Source organism: Abramis brama (genome assembly GCF_963993115.1).
Source record: "Abramis brama genome assembly, chromosome: 9".
Lineage (NCBI taxonomy): Eukaryota > Metazoa > Chordata > Actinopteri > Cypriniformes > Leuciscidae > Abramis > Abramis brama.
The window spans coordinates 28,266,730-28,287,103 of NC_139971.1; the positions used below are offsets into that span (position 1 = coordinate 28,266,730).

The 20,374-nt window shown below is 35.7% G+C and overlaps 1 protein-coding gene across 3 annotated transcripts in view; it reads left to right on the forward strand.

Moving 5' to 3' along the window:
* impdh1a (IMP (inosine 5'-monophosphate) dehydrogenase 1a) overlaps nt 1–20,374 on the forward strand; it is a 22,527-nt gene continuing 2,153 nt past the window's right edge. The window contains exons 1-15 of one of the 3 annotated variants that reach the window (XM_084124354.1): nt 1–836; nt 8,640–8,738; nt 11,266–11,314; nt 13,078–13,179; nt 13,264–13,338; nt 13,479–13,685; nt 14,436–14,523; nt 14,606–14,805; nt 15,827–15,917; nt 16,044–16,139; nt 17,085–17,228; nt 17,346–17,490; nt 18,367–18,510; nt 19,554–19,637; nt 19,894–19,910. In XM_084124354.1, coding sequence (XP_083980480.1) covers nt 610–836; nt 8,640–8,738; nt 11,266–11,314; nt 13,078–13,179; nt 13,264–13,338; nt 13,479–13,685; nt 14,436–14,523; nt 14,606–14,805; nt 15,827–15,917; nt 16,044–16,139; nt 17,085–17,228; nt 17,346–17,490; nt 18,367–18,510; nt 19,554–19,637; nt 19,894–19,910 — 1,768 coding nt within the window. In that variant the 5' untranslated portion in view covers nt 1–609. Of the gene's footprint in view, nt 837–7,921; nt 8,185–8,639; nt 8,739–11,265; nt 11,315–13,077; nt 13,180–13,263; nt 13,339–13,478; nt 13,686–14,435; nt 14,524–14,605; nt 14,806–15,826; nt 15,918–16,043; nt 16,140–17,084; nt 17,229–17,345; nt 17,491–18,366; nt 18,511–19,553; nt 19,638–19,893; nt 19,911–20,374 lie in introns of those variants that run through there. The other 2 variants (XM_084124355.1, XM_084124356.1) reach the window with 2 other exon arrangements.

A 20,374-nucleotide genomic window follows, 5' to 3' on the forward strand; every position in this document is an offset into this window, starting at 1 on the left:
ACACTTAATGCTGCAATCCTCTTTGTGAAAGTGACGCGCTTCTGTCAGAAACAGAGCTTAGCTGAAGTGAAACAGGGAGAGAGAGAAACAGGCTCATTCAATTTCTGCTTGACTGCCATCCGGTTAACTATTTGGTCCTGTCAGATTTTCTGTGATCTGTTTTTACTTGCAGGTTGATCATCGGGACTGCAAAAAACACAGTACTTTTTGGGAAGTCTGCCAATCTCATACAGGAAATTTTTATTTTGGGATTGAAAGCATTGATCAGAATCTGTCCAACTTCTTTTGAATTGCTGCAGATAAACTACTTTGCACTCGCACCATTCTACAACTTCGGCTTGTGGTTTGGAAGATGCTAATAGCTTATGCAAATTGGATACAAATCTAACTGAGGACACCCATAACTAGCTCTTATAATTGTTTTATTTTGTATTCTTTTAAACTTTGTGAAGAGTTTAAATCTAAAGTACAACCTGGTGTATGAGCAAACAGCAGAAACTGAGAGGTGGTCTCAGGTGAGGGGTGAGAGAAAAAAAAAGGTGTTTTTGGAAGGGTCGGTGGGGTTCAAACAGAGCTACGGTGGAGGACGACCCGCTGGATTTCGTTGAAATGGACGGGTATGACCGTTATGTGGATGGGGACAGGGACAGCTACCAGATTGACTACAGGCGTATTGTGGGAGACATGGAGCCAGCCAGGCCACGGATGTCGTTACGAGACTCGGAACATCACTTTCATGGCCTGTTTACCCATAATACACTACATGGGCATGGGCATGAGACGGCTGCCCAGCGCTACAATGCCACCCGGATACAGGCAGGGTATGAACCAGAGAGGTGAGAACATAGTGCAGGTCTATGAATGAATGAATGAATGAATGAATGAGCAGGTCTTGGTTTCTTTTTCTCAAAATTCTGGCTTAACTATCTTAAGACATTATTGTAGATTATTTGATCAAATACAATAGAGATGGAAATACCGTATAAGACACAAATAGACATGTCCATGCCCATTATGTACACACACATGTATGAATATATTTATTTATTTATTTCAGGCAGCAATAATGAAAAAAATATTGACCATATATATATAATACATTATTAAAATTATTAATAAAGTATTATTAATAATGTATTTTGACCCATTAATAATTAATACGGTTTTGGGGATAACTAATGTTGGTTTTGGTCCCCTTTTGTGTATGTATGTGAATTATTTATTTATATTTAAAATTTGTGTTGTGGTGAGAATGTTGATGGAATAATAGAAAAAGAACATCTGTAAATGACTGGGAGAGAAGTAGGAGGGGGCGGCTCAAAACAAGTGAAGATAGTAATTTATTATAGTAGTTTATCTAGTAATTTATCTAGTGCAAAATTCATTATCACCTGTAAATACAGAATAAATGAATATAATGATATATTAGTGAACAAATAAGCATTTTAAATTAGCAAAAGGAATAAATTCAACTGTCGGCATAACCACTTAGAGTCATTTGGGTGTTAGACGCTGCCTATATGTTCAAAGAGCCTTTAATGGTCTTTAATGGTTCATGGGCTCTAAATGCAGTGTAACTATTGCAAAATTCATTACACCTGTAAATACAGAATAAATCAATATAATGATATATTAGTGAACAAATAAGCGTTTTATTGAATCATGGTTTATGATTATTATAGGGTGTATTACTGTATATACACACTTAAGCTGCACATGTATGAATGTCATTGCATTACGGTGGTTCTGAAACTGTGAAAATAATAGACAAAAAAAGCTGACTGGCTGATGTTAGTTATGATGAAGTGTTTTTGCTGCCTAACTATAACATGACAGTTAAGAGGGTTAGTTCACCCAAAAATTAAAATGATGTCATTAATTCCTCACCCTCATGTTGTTAATTCGTAAGACCTTTTTTAATCTTCAGAACACAAATGAAGATATATTTGATGAAATCCGAGAGCTTTCTGCCCCCCCATAGACTGCATCGTTATTACCATTTTCAAGGCCCAGAAAAGTAGTAAAAACATCGTTAAAATAGTCCATGGGACTACAGTGGTTCAACCTTAATTTTATGAACTGCAAAAATAACAAAAATAACTACTTTATTCAACTATTTCACTTCCGTGTCAGTCTCTGATGCTTTTCATGTGAGCAACACAACACAACACATAAGTGTGATGCTGATGCAGAAGCCGGCCAATACTGAGCCAGTGTTCTGACACAGAACCTGGAAGCACTGCACTGTGTTTACAACGTGAACAGCTTCAGAGACTGACAGGGAAGAGAAGAAAATGTTGAATAAAGTCGTAATTTTTGTTTGTTCGTTTGTACTCATTATACAAGACACCTTTTCAAAAACCCCATGAGCATTCAGTTGGATCTGGCATCACAGTTTATTACCTCATCCCAGCCTTGACACTGACACCTGCGAGACAGGTGCTTCTCTGAGGGTCTCGTCTACCCTACTCTCATTGTCACCTCTGCGGTTGACACCTCTGCCTTCAGAGGTTTACTAGAATTTATCTGCCTCAGAACTGCAGATCTTTAGCTTAGCTTGGCCACAACAAGGAAAATGTGACTTTTAGAATGTAAGACATGACCTAACAATCATGCGTGTCTGTATAAGCTCTTCAAAGCACCTTTCACATCTTCTACACTGAGAAAAACAATAAGTAGAATTTACTCAATTTTTATAAGGCAAGTTTTTGCACAAATTTTTTTCAAGTAAATTTCACATTGATGGAAATTAAGTAAATCTACTTAACTAAGCCGAGTAAAATTCACAAAGTGAATAAGTACATATAACTTGGCCTGTTAAATTATATTGAGTAATTTTTACTTACAAATCTGATATAATTAATATAATTAAGTAAAACCACTTGATATTTTAAATACATTTTACTTGTTTTATGCAGTGCTGGTAATTATTTTAAATTAAATTAAATGTTACTCTTATAATGTGACAAAATAATACTGTGACAATGTGCAGTTAAGAGTAATTTATTAAGAAATAAGCATATACAGAAACCTATAATGACAATAATAACAATTCAGTGTGTTCGGTCTCTCTCTTTGTCCCTCTCAACCGGTTTACAGCAACGGAGGCACAAAGGGCTGAATGCATTTGAGAAATATCCTGAAATTAAGAAAAGAGAGAGAGAAAAAAACAATAATCAGTAAACAGCTAATACTTTTTACCATTTTACCATTACCATTTAATAGATAGTATGCACGATTTAGCAAATGAATGAGGAAATGAATTATATTGTGCACGATGAGGGAACGAGAACCTTCTCACTTAGGCCTATTGTTAATTCGTGGCCAATATTTGTCATCTATAAAGAAAATTGCACACAAAATAAATATTAAACAAAAAGATCATGATTTAAGTGACATATTCATGGTTTTTAGGCGTAATTACTGATAAATCGTGTAAAACGTAAAGTTTAAAACTGAGAAAAAAATATGGCTAACGTCTACAAAGTTAACTCGTCATTAACCCTCTTGAGTCGGCAAAAGCGCCCGCGCGTAGCAGCAAATTAGACTTATACTCCGTCATTTTTGGTCATAAAGATTACAGACTTAAGAAATATGAAAAAATAAACTGTTAAATGTCTACTTTTTCCACTTTCAATCGAAATAAAACATTGTGCTTTTGTAAAATAAAGAAAATAAACAGGGTGCTTTCTGCCTCTGCCTCTCCCTTAACTTTTTTCTGGAGCACGTCTCTAAACTTAAGAACACTAAACTTTTCAAATGTATAGCATGAAGTGATGACAAGACAATCGTTGAATTAATCAAAAAATCATTATAAATCCGTAATATAATGCAGTTCTTTACTGTTGCTTACCTGTCGAGAGCCGTTGGAGTGGAGATTCGAAATCCCTCAATCATCGCGTGTTTTCTTCTTTCTGCGCATGCGCAGATTCCTTTCTTCAAGGACTAAATTTTACTTGATTTTTTTAAATTTGCTTCAAGTACTTAATTAATGCATGTAAATATGCCAGAGAGTCAGAAGTCAATTTCACTTGTCTGTTGGATGTCTAATATTTACAAGTAAAAAATTAGTATATAATTAGGATTTACTTAATATACTAAAGTTTTCATTTTTACAAAATTATTCTTAGCAAAAGATACATGATTTTTCCTGTTTTATTTACTTTGACATAAAATCATTTTTTACAGTGTATGTTGTGAATCATCTGAAATATTCTCTACTAACTGTGTCATGAAGCTCAGAAGTGAAACGTTGCTGTATCAAATGAAAACTAGATGGACCCCCCCCCCCCCCCCCCCCCACACACACACACACACACACACACACACACACACACACACCCACCCACACCATTAGAGTCGGCTCTTTTGACAGATGAGAAGAGTGCTACTTTGGATTACATTGATAGAGCGCTCTTTAGGCCTAATCTGCAGTATAAACCCTGTAAGGAAAGAACAGCATTCCTGTGTATGTTGAGAGGGCAAGATTAAATGTCCATCAGGAATAAATTCAACTGTTGGCATTTGGGTTTTAGACGCTGCCTATATGTTCAAAGAGCCTTTAATGGTCTTTAATGGTTCATGGGCTCTAAATGCAGTGTAACTATAGTGCAAAATTCATTACAAACCCTGTGTTATAATCAATTACAAACCCTGTGTTATAATCAAGACTTCATTAATCATTAAAGCCTAATTTGCAACGAATAATACAAACCATTAAAGTCCACTGAGTTGTTAAATACAAAAAATACAACACTCTCAGGGAATAAAATACTATTTTTTATGGCAAGTACATTGAAAGATTATTTATTTAGCAGAAAACATAACCCCCATGAAGCTTTGCAAAATTGCCTAAAAAAGGTATTTGGATAAAATATTATATTTTTATATCCTGATATTTTCTAATATATTTGCTTTAAAGATTTTTTTAATTGCCAAGGTATCACAAAAAAATTACATGAATGAAAAAACAATATAATAATAATGAATAATAATAATTAGGGTTGAAAATTATAATATAAAAAATATTAATAATATTAATAAAATAAAATATTGCATCTCGATAAAAAAAGATTCAGTGATGTAATGACGTAATACGTAATTGCGTGTTTTACTATTTGCTGACATTCTGCCGTAGTTCCAGGCAAGTGTAGATATAACGCTGTTCATTACGGGTTTCCGATTTAGTTTTATAAATACGGTTATTGCATGTGCCCCAATTCAGTTTTTGCAGACATGACTCTACAAAAAAGGTAATTTAGATGTAATATAATTATAATCCGCATATTCATTAAACTACAAATCCCTGCGTCCTTATGTGCATACTATATATCCTAAATAGTAAGCCTATGTGAGATTAGAATAACAGCTAATATTGCCCACAACCCATTGCGCTTTGGAGGAGGATTCGGTTCAGATCTACAAACACAAATAAAAAGTGTTAAAAAACTACAAACTAATATTGCACAACCCATTGTGCTTTGACGGAGGATTCGGTTCAGAACAACAAACACAAATAAAAATGTTAAAAAATACAAAAATGGTGGATGTGCACAACAGGTTTAGAGAAAGTGGTTTGTTTGAGTAACTAATTGGCTAATCAACATTTAAAGGTGCAGTGTGTGATATTTAGCGGCATCTAGTGGTGAGGTTACAAATTGCAACCAACAAAAGTTACGGTGGCCGAGAGGAAAAGATGTCATTGTCTGGAGACCGCAGAGAGTAGCCAGTTCAGCAATGAGGTTTCTATAAAGGATAAATCAAGAAATGATGCTTACTTTATTATTCAGTTAAACGATATGTTATTGTGAATATTTTTGTTAATATTGTTGTTCATCATTTGTCAGTGTTTTATTCGCCGACTTCAGCTTCCTTGCACGAAGAACAACATAGTGACGAAACGCTTTTGTCCGTTTAGGGATACTGTATAGAAACATGTTGGCGCATTTCAATGTAAGGGGACCAGGGGGCCAATGTTTCGGAAAACATTGAAGCTTCCCCGGGCGCCGCCATTGATTAGCGGACCCCCACCTGCTGTTAGAATTTCATTGACTCCCATTCATTTTGGCGTCACTTTGACAGCGAATAACTTTACATCTGAGGCGTTTAAAGACTCCAATTGTCCATTATTTATTTCTAAAGAAACACGAAAATGTATAAAAGGCTCCATTACCTTGTATCTTACGTTATGGCCCCATAGAAGCCGCTTTTGTAAAAATAGGCTAACGATTGCATAAGCACGCGACTCTCTGTCGCACAGTAGAGAAATTACCGTATGGACAGGAGGAAAAACTCACGGGCAATCGGGGGGACGTGGAGGCAAAATGACAAAATAATTAATCAGAATACTTAGCAAAAGTTGCTCCTGCTCCTAGCTCATGGACACCTCCTACTCACACTCTCCGTCTCTGCAAGTTTCGGAAGGGAATGATTCAGATTTCTCTTGGCACAGCTACTAGAACACAGACGGGTTGCTCACGTCACATCTACGTCGTCAAGCTCAGTTTGAGTCTGCGCAGTACGCTCGGCCATCAGGAAGTGAGTGCTTCACTTTTCTCCGTTGAATCCAATGGGGTCGCTGTGTCCATTTCTTTTACTGTCTATGAAGGGGACCATAGACATCATTATAGGTAGACGCCCTATCGACCGCTACTGCCTATTGGCACGGACGAGCCGTGGGGCCGCCATCTTAAACCGGTCAACTGCTCCGCTCAGTGTAATCTGTTTGGCAGGTGTCAGCACATTTAATTAATCATATCTCACTGAATACCGAACCGATTTTCACGCGGGTTTTTTTGCTGCAAAGGTCATACATGTAGCTATGATACAGGACACATTGCATATTTTATTTACAAAATACAACCAATATTACGGTAATGTTAAATGTTAAATCTTACTAGTGAAAAGTAGGCTAATCCCCGAGCGATGGTCCGCCGATTTGAGCAGAAATATGCTGCACAGTGCTCTGGCGTCTACTGCTGCTATGCAACGCAAATAGGAGTATGACTGGTTTAAGATGGCGGCCGCATTTCTTGCGCCCAGCGGCCAATAGGGCGTCTAGCTCTATATGATGTCTATGAAGGGGACCCTCGGTGTAGGCTATGTAAATAGAAATGGCTCATTCTTAGGTAATAAAAATATAACGGTACATTAAGTAAGTCTTTATACACCACTGAAAACAGTTATGTATGATATTGCATTTCTGTCAAAAGATCCTCCTAAATATTACACAATGCACCTTTATCCTGATAAAATATTTTAATTTTAATTTTCCATCTGCAACAACAAGTGTGAACTTTTAGAAAGATCCGTTTTGGCAATTAACTTTTAAATGCATCATGCAAAAAAAATAAAAAATAAAAACACACACACACACACACACACACAAAGAAAACGCAATTGTATGACTTAATAGTATGTCCAAACTCTATTGCTACACACTCAAAAGTGTGTAGGCTACTTTTTATTCTCAAAAAGAGTACAATAGAGTAGGTGAATAGGGATGCAGCAAATAAATCTAAAACCGCTTGAATATGTTGTCCGATTCGTGAACGCATTGCTCAAATCGGTTTTGTGAATCGGTTTAATCCAAACTTTAAGATTCGACTCAAAATAACGACTTGTTTACGAGTCGTCTAGCAAAAAACCTGTGTCTGTCAGGAAGTACTACGCACATGTTATGCGTTGGACTTGGACTACAAAGTCGCTTTTAAATACACCAAAAAGTGCCGTAGCTAAGAAAATTCGGTATTCAAAAAATATAAATAAATAAATAAATAATAATAAAAAAAAAATATATATATAGGCTATATACATTTCTGACAAAAAAACAAAAAAAAACCAAAAAAAAAACAGCTTTGGGTAGTGTTCACATACCCACCCTTTCCTCTTCCCTGAGTGTGTTCAGTTAGCATGTGACTTCAGTTCACACAGTTGAAGGTCTCTAGACACACGGTCTCTGGACTGCGCGTCTCATGACTCTCATCCAGAGCAGCTTCATATTCACCCTCCTCAGAACGCTGCTGTACGGAACTAGAAACTGCTGTTTCCCGCGTTGATATCATGTAATGGACTTTAATATAGCCGTCACCATGTGAGATACTGTTCTGTACACGAGGGTGAATATTCAGCAGAAAGAAAGGAAGTGTGTTCATAATTAATCCGAAAGAGAAAGTACTCGAACCTGTAAGTGGATTCATATTTGCTTTTCTATCTAACGCGCTTATAAACCGAATGTTTCTCAATGAGAATGAACGGCAAGTTAGTAATTTTGAATTCTTGCTTCTCATTTTGAATACATTTCCATTTAGTATTTTTGACTTTTATCTCGCTTAACTGTCAGCCAGGCATTGTTCCTGTTATTGTGCTTTATTTGCGTCTATCTATCTATCTATCTATCTATCTATCTATCTATCTATCTATCTATCTATCTATCTGGTATTTTCCTTTACTATTGCATGTTACACTGCAGGACACTGTTATCTCTGCTTGACATGTCAGTTGTTGTATTGGTTTGTGTTGGACCATGTTGTTGTCAGTGGAGTGGATGGTTGGCAGTGCATTGCTTTCATGACAAAGTTGAAACCAAATTTTATTTGCATGTGTTACAACCTCTCTTTTGTGTGTGTGCATGATTGTAGCATGGCTGATTACCTTATCAGCGGGGGAACTGGGTACGTGCCGGAGGATGGACTCACTGCCCAGCAGCTCTTTGCCATCGGTGATGGTCTCACATACAAGTAAGTCTAAAAGAGGAGGATCATGTGCACAAAAACCCTTTAGGTTCCCTGCTTTGTACTCAGACACATACATACACACACGTACTGTCATACAGTAAGTCAGATCGACAAACAGGGACAGCGTTATGTCAAAGCAGGTCCTATCATGTGTAGTTTCACTTTCGCACACACATGCACTCTAGGTAGGCATCTCTCTGGACATCTGTCAGTGAGATGGCTCTCAGCTCCATGGCAACCCTCTGTGCATCTCCATAGCAACGGGGAGCTCAAGTGCTCGGTCCCAGCACATGCAGCCCATGTTTATGGGACGATGCAAAATCAGAGTGCATGTGTGGTCCTTTTTGTCCCTGTTTTTCTCTCTTACTCACGATCACGATCCTGATGTAATATCATACTCATTGTGTGCTTTAATATCAATTAGAAATACAGCATGGGATTTTATGAACATTAGTCCTTTTTATATGCTGTACGCCACTGCATTTAATGAGCCTGTTTGTGTGTGGATACAGGCATGTGCTTTCCCAGCCTTCTAAAACCCTTGCTAACAGAGCAGTGGTCTCCGTGTCTATTTTTATCATGCTGGCTGGAGTGTTTAATCTGGTCTAATGGAGGTTTTATGAGCGTTAGGCCACATGGGACGGGACGCTGAACTGTGCCTTCTTCTCACACATCCTCCTGAGACAGATAAATCCAGTCCCTATCAAAACATTATTGTGCTTTAAAGTAGTTGTTTTAACACTTTCTAATAGTAGCCATGATACACAGTGCTTTTAACTGAAGTTAGATACTAACAACATTAATAACATGCTTTTGTTTATCAAGTACCACTTCAGTTTTGGGGTCAGTAATGAATATTTTTATTTAGCAATGATGTATTAAATTGACTAAAGTATTACTGTTTTTACTGTATTTTTGATCAAATAAGGCCTGGTGAGCATAAGAGACTTTCAAAAACAAAAAAATATTACCAACCCTAAACTTTTGAATAGTGTCTGTGTAAAATTAACCTAAATCTCTTATCTTTTTAGTTTGCCCACACTTTTTCAGTACACTGCTGCTGCTGTAGGCTAGAAAGAGGCTACGTGTGTGTGCGTATGACATTGGTGATACGGTTAAGAACATTAACAGGACGTCTCTGTACGCCACACCTTAAGTAGATTATAGAATTCCTCCTTGACAAGATCAGAGACGTACACATACAAGTGGATCATTTGTGGCTACTCAAAGTATTCATGCTACAGGCAAACACGAAAATATTCATTTACTCATCATGCACTGCATCACAGCAATCAGTCGGCTTACACTATTGTTCAAAAGTTTGGACTCTTTTTATGGATTTTTTTTTTAATGTTTAAAGTCTCTAATGCTCTTTTGGTGCTTAAGAAACATTTATTCTTGTTATCAATGATGAAAACAGTTGTGCTGCTTAATATTATTGTGGAAACCAAGATCATTTTTTTCATGATTCTTTGATGAATAGACAGTTCAAAAGTTGAAATATAAATCTATTATACATTATAAATGTCTTTACTGTCAACTTTGATCAATTTAATGCATCCTTGCTGAATAAAAGTTAATTTCTTTAAAAAAATAAAATAAAAATCTTACTGACACTAGAACCTCACTTGCAGTACATGAGATCCAGGGGGCGGAGTTGGATCCAGATCTAAGGGGTGGAGATTGGTAGGTTTAGGGGTGGGTTTAGGGCTCAGGGGGTGGAGATGGGTAGGTTTAGGTAAGGTGGGAGATCCAACTCCTCCCCCTGGATTTCGTGTCCTGCAGTGAGGACCATCTCCTATATTTTCAAAAGGTAGCGCATAGCAGTCACACACATTGCTGTCATGTTAGCAATAATTCTGAATCAACCTTGGTTTGTTTTATGCTTGTTTTATGCCAGGTTTCACAGAATTAAAGGGATAATTCACCCAAAAATGAATATTTTGTCATCATTTACTCATCCTCAGTTTGTTCCAAACCTTTATGAGTTTCTTCTGTTGAACACAAAATAATATATTTTGAAGAATGTTGGTAATCATAGAGTTGATCAAAGGAAGTCAATGGCTGTCGTCAGCTGTCTGGTTACCAACATTCTTGAAAATATCTTCTTTTGTGTTCAACAGAAGAAAGAAACTCATACAGGTTTGGAACAAACTGAGGATGAGTAAATGATGACAAAATATTCATTTTTGGTGAACTATCCCTTTAAGCCTAGTCCCAGACTAAAATGCATGTTTGACCTGTCTTTACTGAAAGCAACTTGCACTGACATTTGTCTCAAGATGCACACCAGTAATGTTTTTTTTCTAAGGCACTTTTAGAAAAGGACTTAAATGTCCTAATTTAACTAAGGCCTACTCCTGGCTTAATCTAAGTTCTGTCTGTGAAACCAGCTCTGTGTTTTCCCTTTTTTGATGCAGATTTGACTGTTTCTATAATCTTTCTGTAATTTTGATAATGTTCTGATTCATAAATTGCTGATCTAAAGGTCATTGTTGCCTAACTCTGCCATCTGCCGTTCCTCATTCAGTGATTTCCTGATACTGCCTGGCTTCATTGACTTCACATCTGATGAAGTGGTGAGTACCAATGCTTAGCAGAGGTTAATGACAAATTGCACTTGTATTAGTAGACAATTTAGTGCAAAGATAATTTTTGATCACTCTGTCGATGGAAAAAGAGCTCTTCAGCTATCAATGAGGCGGAAGATCTGCAAAGGACAGTATGTGTTAACATGGCTGTGTTAGCATCCACATAGTCCCTGGTGTGCTGGGCATGTTGTCACAGGCAGTGGAGCTCATGTGTGTGTGAGAGACAAGGACGAAACAAATATCAATCAATTCCCTTGGAGCCACAACTTTAAACACATTTTTAATTAAAGATGCAGCAAATTCACTTTCCAGCGATAGATTATTTGCAAATAACTTAAACTGGAAATCACATCAATGTAATTGGGAATATTTTTGTTTGTTGAAAATAATGCTAATTTCTTATAAGATCGGTTTAGGGTTTTTAGGGATATTTGCAGGGCTATAACATATTTGTGTGTTTGCTTATGGCATGTGCGTGGTGTTATTTTACATTTTTGTGATTGTGTAATTGTGAATCTAGGAGTCTTCTCCTAGAACACTCTAGGAGTGTTTGGATTTTTCCCAGTAGACCAGGTGGATTCTCTTCCTGCTGATGTAAACGCAGATACACAACGCTGTTTGTGATTTCTTTAAGCACTTCTGAGAATTATGCTGAGCTACGGCTAATGATGGGGACGCAGGTGTTAGAGAGGAAGAAATATAAGACATGGCAGTGTCTAGGCTACAATTCAAAGAAATCAATTGGCGGGACTTTCTGAGTCAGTGTTATTTATATATTATAATGTTAACTAATATTTTTAATTAGCTTTTTTTTTTTAAATGTTAGTTTTAGTTTAAGTTTGAATAATGTGTGTGCATTTTTATTCATTTTATATTTCTATTTAGCTTTATTTTATTTTTTATTTCAGTTTAATTTTTTTTAATTTTAGTACTTCAACTTCAAATTATTTAATTTCAGTTAGTTGCCAAGGCAACATTTCTAATTTTCATTTAAGTTTTTCATATAATATTTAGATTTTGTTTTATTTCAGCTTTATTTCAATTAAAGAAATATTTTTAATAATTTCAGTGTTAGTTAACAATAACAACACTTCCCAGTTCCCTGTACTGTAAATGTTTACTTTAAAGAAATTGTTCAACCAATAATGGCATTTTGTCCTTATTTGCTAACCCTTATGCCGGTCCAAACCTGTATAATGTTATTTCTCTCATGAAACACAAAAGGTCATTTTTAAATACACCGAAGTAGCAGACTTCAAGTCAAGTCACCTTTATTAATATATACTGTAGCTTTATTTAATACAGATTGTTTCAAAGCAGCTCTGCTGTGATAAACAGGACACCAATGATGCAAACAGAATTCAATTCTGCTGTAAAGCAGCTCTAAAAAGACAATAGCAAACAGTGATTATTCAGCTGAATTTAGTTCAGTGTTGATTCAGTTCACGGACTATGTAAAGTTAATTGATTATTGAATGAGTTCATTTCATCAATAAATAAAACAGCTCTGTGGAAAACAGTGATGTAATCATCCAGCGCAGTTCAGTTCTCATCCAATAGTGTCAGTGCAGTCAAATCAATATTCCCATCGGTGACAGAAATGGTGGAGAAAAAAGCAGGCACTGTCAGTAAGCCAGTTCTTATGTCGAGGTCCAAAAGTATCATAAATTAGTTGAATTGCTCTCATGTCGGTTTACATAGACACTTTGCCCCCTTAGATTTTTCGTAACGGTCATGTGTTATGATGTCAGGATTTGACCTCTGCTCTGACCCGGAAGATAACCCTGAAGACGCCACTCATTTCTTCTCCCATGGACACAGTCACAGAGTCCTCCATGGCCATCGCTATGGCTGTAAGTAACACTCAGAGAAACTATATATATAATCCAACAAAGTTGCGATTGCTTTTCTATTTCATTCTCTGCTGTGTCCTGTAGCTCATGGGTGGAATTGGAATCATTCATCACAACTGCACACCTGAGTTCCAGGCCAACGAGGTCCGGAAAGTCAAGGTCAGTCACATGATTGTTGAGAGATGCACTTTTGGTGGAATTTTCACAGGCTTATATGTAATATTCACAGGCTTATTTGATTTTTGGGTTCAAAATATAATGGCATTAATTAATATGTTTTGTATCTGTCACGCTGGCAGAAATTTGAGCAGGGCTTCATTACGGACCCTGTAGTGATGAGTCCACGGCACACTGTCGGTGATGTGTTTGAAGCAAAGGTACGGCACGGTTTCTCCGGCATCCCGGTTACTGAAACCGGCAAGATGGGCAGCAAGCTGGTGGGCATCGTTACATCACGAGACATCGACTTCCTGTCAGAGAAAGATTACGACAGGCCACTGGAGGAGGTTTGTGATTAAAATAATCGAATTTAACTTTAATAATTTAGATGTTTCATAATCTAAGCATTCATTTAACTGGCACTTTTGAGACTTTTGAAACTGAACTTGATCCATTAAGATTTGACTTAAGTTTGGGCCCACTACATTTTTTAAAAGAAATTAAGAGATTTGAATTAATTTTATTCAGCAATGATGCATTAAATTGTTTTAAAGTGTCAGTAAAGAAGACTTGTTACCAAAAATGTATAATTCAAATTAATTATGTTCTTTTGAACTTTCTATTCAAAGAATCCTGAAAAAAATGCATCACGGTTTCTACAAAAATATTAAGCAGTACAACTTGAGTACAACTACAGTGTTTCTTGAGCAGCAAATCAGCATATTTCTGAAGGATCGTGTGACACTGAAGACTGATGCTGAAAATTCAACTTTTCCATTACTAGAATAAATTGCATATTCAAATATATTTAAATAGAAAATCGTTTTTTTTATTTGCAATAACAAACATCTTGACCCCAAACATTTGAATGGTAGTGTATATGAAAGATTATATATATATATTTTTTTAATATTCTAGAATGTAAAATATCATTGACCACTGATGAATCAAATCATAATAAAACAGGTATATGTATTAAGAAAATGAAATAGGGTCAATTTTGGGTTCATGTGGTCCTTAAACACTCAATAGTCCTGATTGATACTAATATCCATGAATGATAATAGTTTCTGAAAGATTCATCTTCAATCCTCCAGGCAATGACAAAACGAGAAGATTTAGTGGTTGCTCCAGCGGGTGTAACGTTAAAAGAGGCAAATGACATCTTACAGCGCAGTAAAAAAGGTATGAGCGTGAACTTCCGTCCTGTTTGTGTTGTGATGTTTAGCACAAGCTTGCTCATAACATTCCTGTTTTTCTCTTTCAGGTAAACTGCCTATAGTGAATGACAGCGATGAGCTCGTAGCTATAATAGCTCGTACCGATTTAAAGAAGAACAGAGACTATCCTCTAGCTTCCAAAGACTCTCGCAAACAGCTCCTGTGTGGCGCTGCCATCGGCACCCGAGAGGACGACAAGTACCGGCTAGACCTGCTCATGCAGGCTGGAGTGGATGTGATAGTTCTGGTGGGTCCAAAGGGGAATGGGGTGACCTTAAACTTTAGCAGTACTCAGTCCTATTTCTGGAGATTTAGCTTCCTGCAGCGCATTTGCTGCATTCCGTTCAACTTGTAATTTGGACAACTGCAACGGAACTTGAAATCAGAATTTCAATTTCTCATGCAGAAATCCATCATTTGTTCTGCCGAACTTGGCAACACCCAAGTAGATGAGAAACATTCACTTTTAAGCAAAATAAAATCAAACAAACAACAGTCAAATTTCAAACATTAGATGACAAAACTTGTTTAGCACATGTTTGCAGACAGATGTGTCAAACATGATAAACGATAATCAAACACACACAGAGCACATGCAGTGGAGACTTTGCTTACAGTCAAACACCTGCAAAGCTAACAATACCATTGCTATTTTGTTTATTTGTTCCATGTGTCAGGTAGGGGAACACAGCATTAGTGTGTGTATGGCCAAAAGTATTTAGAATTAGAAATAAATTGAATTAAATTGAACCTGAGGTGCTTTGCTAATCAAGATATTCTCACAAGGCTGCATTTGTTTCAATCAAAAATACAGTAAAAACATTTTTTTTTTTAACATATTTTTCTTAATATATTTTTTTATCTATTTTAAAATGTAATTTATTCCTGTGAGGCCAAAGCCGGATTTTCAGCAGCAATTACTCCATTCTTCAGTGTGACATAATCATCATAAATGTCATTTTATTGCTTGCAAATGAAAGTAAAAGGACAGACTTATGGATTTATGTGCAAAGCTGTAGCCAAAAGCTACTGTCACACCTTTTGGCTACATCCGTAATCAAACATGCCTGAATAAGTTAATACATTTTTGTCTTTACTAGGAAATTAATAAGCAGGTGAATTAGGCCAGGGTTGAAAGAAATCTTTTACAATTTCCAAAATTGATCTCAGACAGCAAAATTGTGTCAAAAATCTTACATAAATACACACAATGTTTGACCTCTTAGCTCTTAACCCTACATGATGGTTTTTCTGTTGTTCTGTCCCAGGACTCTTCTCAGGGGAACTCTGTGTTTCAAATCAGTATGATCAACTACATCAAACAGAAATACCCAGAACTACAAGTGGTGGGAGGAAACGGTGAGGCTTTTCTGCCCTTTGTGGTGCTTCGTTTTCTATAAACTGAGGGAAGCTCGAGGAGAGTGATATTAGACATATTGAAGATTGAAGAAGTTTCTCTTCAGTTTCTCATTCTCTTGTCTGCAGTGGTGACTGCTGCTCAAGCAAAGAATCTTATAGATGCTGGTGTTGATGCTTTACGAGTGGGCATGGGCTGTGGATCCATCTGCATCACACAGGAAGGTGTGTGTGTGCACTTCTTACTGATTTAGGAGGACAAAACTGCTGTGGAAAGTGCCCAGAAGTTGGTTAAATATGGAAGAACTTTATGAGGATATACTATTAAAGGAAAAATAATGCCTTTATTCACTTCGAAAAATGGAACGAAGTTTTATTTTATTTTATTATTATTTTTTATTTTATTTAAAAATGAATAATTTATATAGCAATGCAAATGTGTATATGTGGACATGCTTGTAAAAATAGTGTCTTTATTCATGTCTAAAAATGGCAAAAGTTTTATTTTAGGGTTAGGATTTTTGGGATTACAATTGTCATCTATTTTATATAGAAGCTCGTTTCCGCCACAGAATTAAACATTTTAAAAGATAATTGCGACTTTTTATCTCGCAATTGCGAGAAATAAAGTCAGAATTGCGAGATATAAAGTCACAATTGCATGTTATAAAGTCAGAATTGTGAGATGTAAATCGCAATTCTGAGAAAAAAAGTCAGAATTGCAAGTTTATATCTCACAATTCTGACTTTATAACATACAATTGTGACTTTATATCTTGCAATTCTGACTTTTCTCAGAATTGTGAGATATAAAGTCCAATTCTGAGGAAAAAAGTTTTTTTTTCAACTCGCAATTGAGTGTTATAAAGTCAGAATTGCAAGATGCAAAAATTGTGAGATGAAAAGTTGCAGTTGCCTTGTTTATTTTTTAGTCTGAGGCGGAAACAAGCTTCCATATTTCTATTTTAATTTATTCTAGAAAAAAAATATAAGAATTACCTTATTTATAGCAATGCAAATGTGTATATGTGGTCATATACTAAATTAATATAGGGTTAGGGTTTTTGGGATAGCAATTATCTATTTTATTTTTTTATTTCATTTATTTGTTAAGAACAAGAGAAATTAATGAGAAGTTATTTAGCAATATATATGTGTGTGTATCATTAGTGATGGCGTGTGGGAGACCGCAGGGCACGTCTGTGTATAAGGTGGCTGAGTACGCCCGGCGCTTCGGGGTTCCAGTCGTTGCAGATGGTGGCATTCAGACGGTTGGGCACGTTGTCAAAGCCCTGGCGCTGGGAGCATCCACAGGTGTGTGTTTATCTGAGTGATTTGCCTGAACGATCATTGTTATTAATGGCTGGGATTTGTTTGCCTACATTTTAATGTCTATGACCATGCCCTTCCCTTCGGCCTGTTTTATTTTAGTTATGATGGGGTCATTGTTAGCGGCAACCACAGAAGCACCCGGGGAGTATTTTTTCTCAGATGGTGTACGACTGAAGAAGTACCGTGGTATGGGCTCTTTGGATGCTATGGAGAAAAACAACAGCAGTCAGAAACGTTACTTCAGGTAATCCAGTCTTGTGCTCAGATGTCTGCACGTGTACAGTAATAAAGTGTCTCTTCAATTATAAAAACAATACAATTTGGCTCTGTACACAGTATTTTTTAGAATTTTTTTTTTCTCTGAAAGTCATGAACGTTTTCACCAGTGTCATTTGTAGCACATCTCAAATGTGTGTTTAACAGCATCCTCTGGTGGAAATGAGAGTGATGGAAATTACATTTTTAACTCCTTTGTCTTGCTAAGACTAATTTTATCACTAGCATTTTAATTATGCTAAATACAAACAATTAAATCAAATAAAAAAAAATTGCCAAATTAATATAATATTAATAAATTAATAAATATTGAAATGGTTCAATGAAACTCTGTTTTGGACTTTATGTGTCATATTTTATTGTAACAATTCATATTTAAAATTATAAATAAATATAAATTGTATTTACCTTGATTTTTATTTATTTTCTTCATATATCACATGCATCAAATTTCATTATAATAGGGGCAAAATATTTGTTGTGGAGGAAATGATACCAAAATAAATGGACAGGGCTGATTTTTTAAAGATTATTATACTTGTTTTTCATGCAATAAAATATTGAAATGGTTTATTTTTTGTTAACTTTTTGTTTAGACTGTCTTGTAGTAATTTATAGTAACAATTTATTAATTTTAAGTTTTTACAATTTAGGTCTGAAACTATACATAAATAGTAAAAAGTAAAAATAAATGATGAAAGCATTATTTTAATGTGACCTTCGTATAACAAAAATAAAATGCATATCATAAAATACTAATATACATATCATCTGTTATATTTAAAACTTTTGTATTGTATGCAATATATAATGGGTTGTGTGTGTGTATGTGTGTGTTTTCCAGTGAAGGTGATAAAGTGAAGGTAGCTCAGGGAGTCTCTGGCTCAGTTCAGGATAAAGGCTCGATACACAAGTTTGTTCCATACCTCATCGCTGGAATTCAACATGGCTGTCAGGATATCGGTGCAAAGAGTCTGTCCATTCTGCGGTAAGATTGTCTCTTTCTCTTATAGACATCTGACAAGCATGACTTTTGTGTCTTTTAATTCATGTTTATTAGCTTTGAGGCCATCTATATATTAGTCACTTTTAGGGATACTCTTGCAGGTAGTTAACTAAATTAACTTTTAGCAGATATACACATACACAAGTCTGTCTTTTCTAGACCAAAATGCATAAAACTTTTAGTAGATATACACATTTAAAAGTAATTTTCTTCTGGAAAAAATTAATTAAAAATATTGATACTCATTCTGCACTAAAAAAATTGTCCAGTAATTTTCTCTGGAATGAGAACATCCCCTTCTTTTGAATTATAAATATCACTGGTTCACTGTGTCTTCAGTCATGCTAATATTTCTTCAGTATTTTCTGTCTCAAACATCATTTCATTCTGAAAGTATCATCATTGCTTTCATCCATGGTATCTGATTTTGCCAAGCTGTACACTGTAAAAAATGTATATGATCTATAATTTATGACAACATATGTTTTTACATTACGTTAACTCACCAAAATAAGTTAAACACTTTTCCACACTGTAATTTTTTTTATTTGTTATCACAAATTTTTTTCTTTTGTCAAATCAACTTAGATAATTTATGTGGTTCAGATAACATAATATTTTGAGTTTCTGTTGATTAAACCAATCTCCTTCATTGTATTAACTCAATTTTCTAATTTCAATTAACTTAAAATTTTAAGGCAACTAGGTTACTTGCTTTTTTAAGTTAAACCAACAATAATTTTTTACAGTGTTAAGTTATACAAGATTCAACTTTTTAAGGTCAGTTTAATGTAATTTAAGTTGAAATGATTGTTGAAGTTGATTGTACTTAAAAATTTAAGGCAGCAACTTTTTTTTTTTTTTTTTTTTTTTCAGTGAATGTTAACCAAAGGTTACTGGGTTATAGAAAAAGACAAGCTCTTTAATATGTCTCGCCCCAAATTCCACAAACAAATTCCAACACAAAAAAGTATAATTTCTGTTTTTATGTACATTTGTTTAAGTCTCAACTTCGTTACATATAGATCGATGATGTACTCCGGAGAGCTGAAGTTTGAGAAGAGGACAATGTCTGCTCAGGTTGAGGGCGGAGTTCATGGACTGCATTCGTAAGTCTCCGCCCACTCACTTAGCCCCACCCACCTGACATACCATGTTCGTGTCTCTTTCCTCACAGCACATGCCCTTAAAAGAATGGCTGTAAACACATTTCCCGTCCTTAGAATTCTTATCATTAACATAAAACTAAAAGTTTAGCAATTCCTCCCAGAGACCCTTAGACCATCCCTTCTTAAGTTGTCATGGAAAAGTAGAGTTTACATGTGAAAATGTCTTCTCTTCCTTTCTCTTATGCTGTCACCATAGATATTCTTTTGTGCCATGTAAGTACTCATCCCTCATGTCTCTTATAATAACGTTGAGTTCTGGTGGAGGGGATTGTGTTGTAAACACTGGTAAGGTCTGGACTTTAGTGGGCATAAAGTTTAGTTTTCCTCTTGCTGTTGCATCATAGAGACAAACCTAGACAAACCACTGTCCCAGTGTCCTCCTGTGGTTATGTACTCTTAAAGGGATAGTTCACTTTGAAATTAAATTTTGGTATGTTTTAGCTTACCTGAAGGGCATCCAAGATGTAGGTGTCTTTTTTTCCGCAGTAGTTTCAATTTTGATATTTTTAGGTCAAACCGTTCTTGTCTGTCAGTCATATAATGCAGGTCTATGGTCACTGTCTCAAAGAGCATGCACAAGTCCAAATTAAAACAATTCCCCATCGTCCAAATGAAACAATTCCCCATCGTAAGTACACTTTGATGGCCTAAGATATGAAACGAGCGGTTTGTGTGAG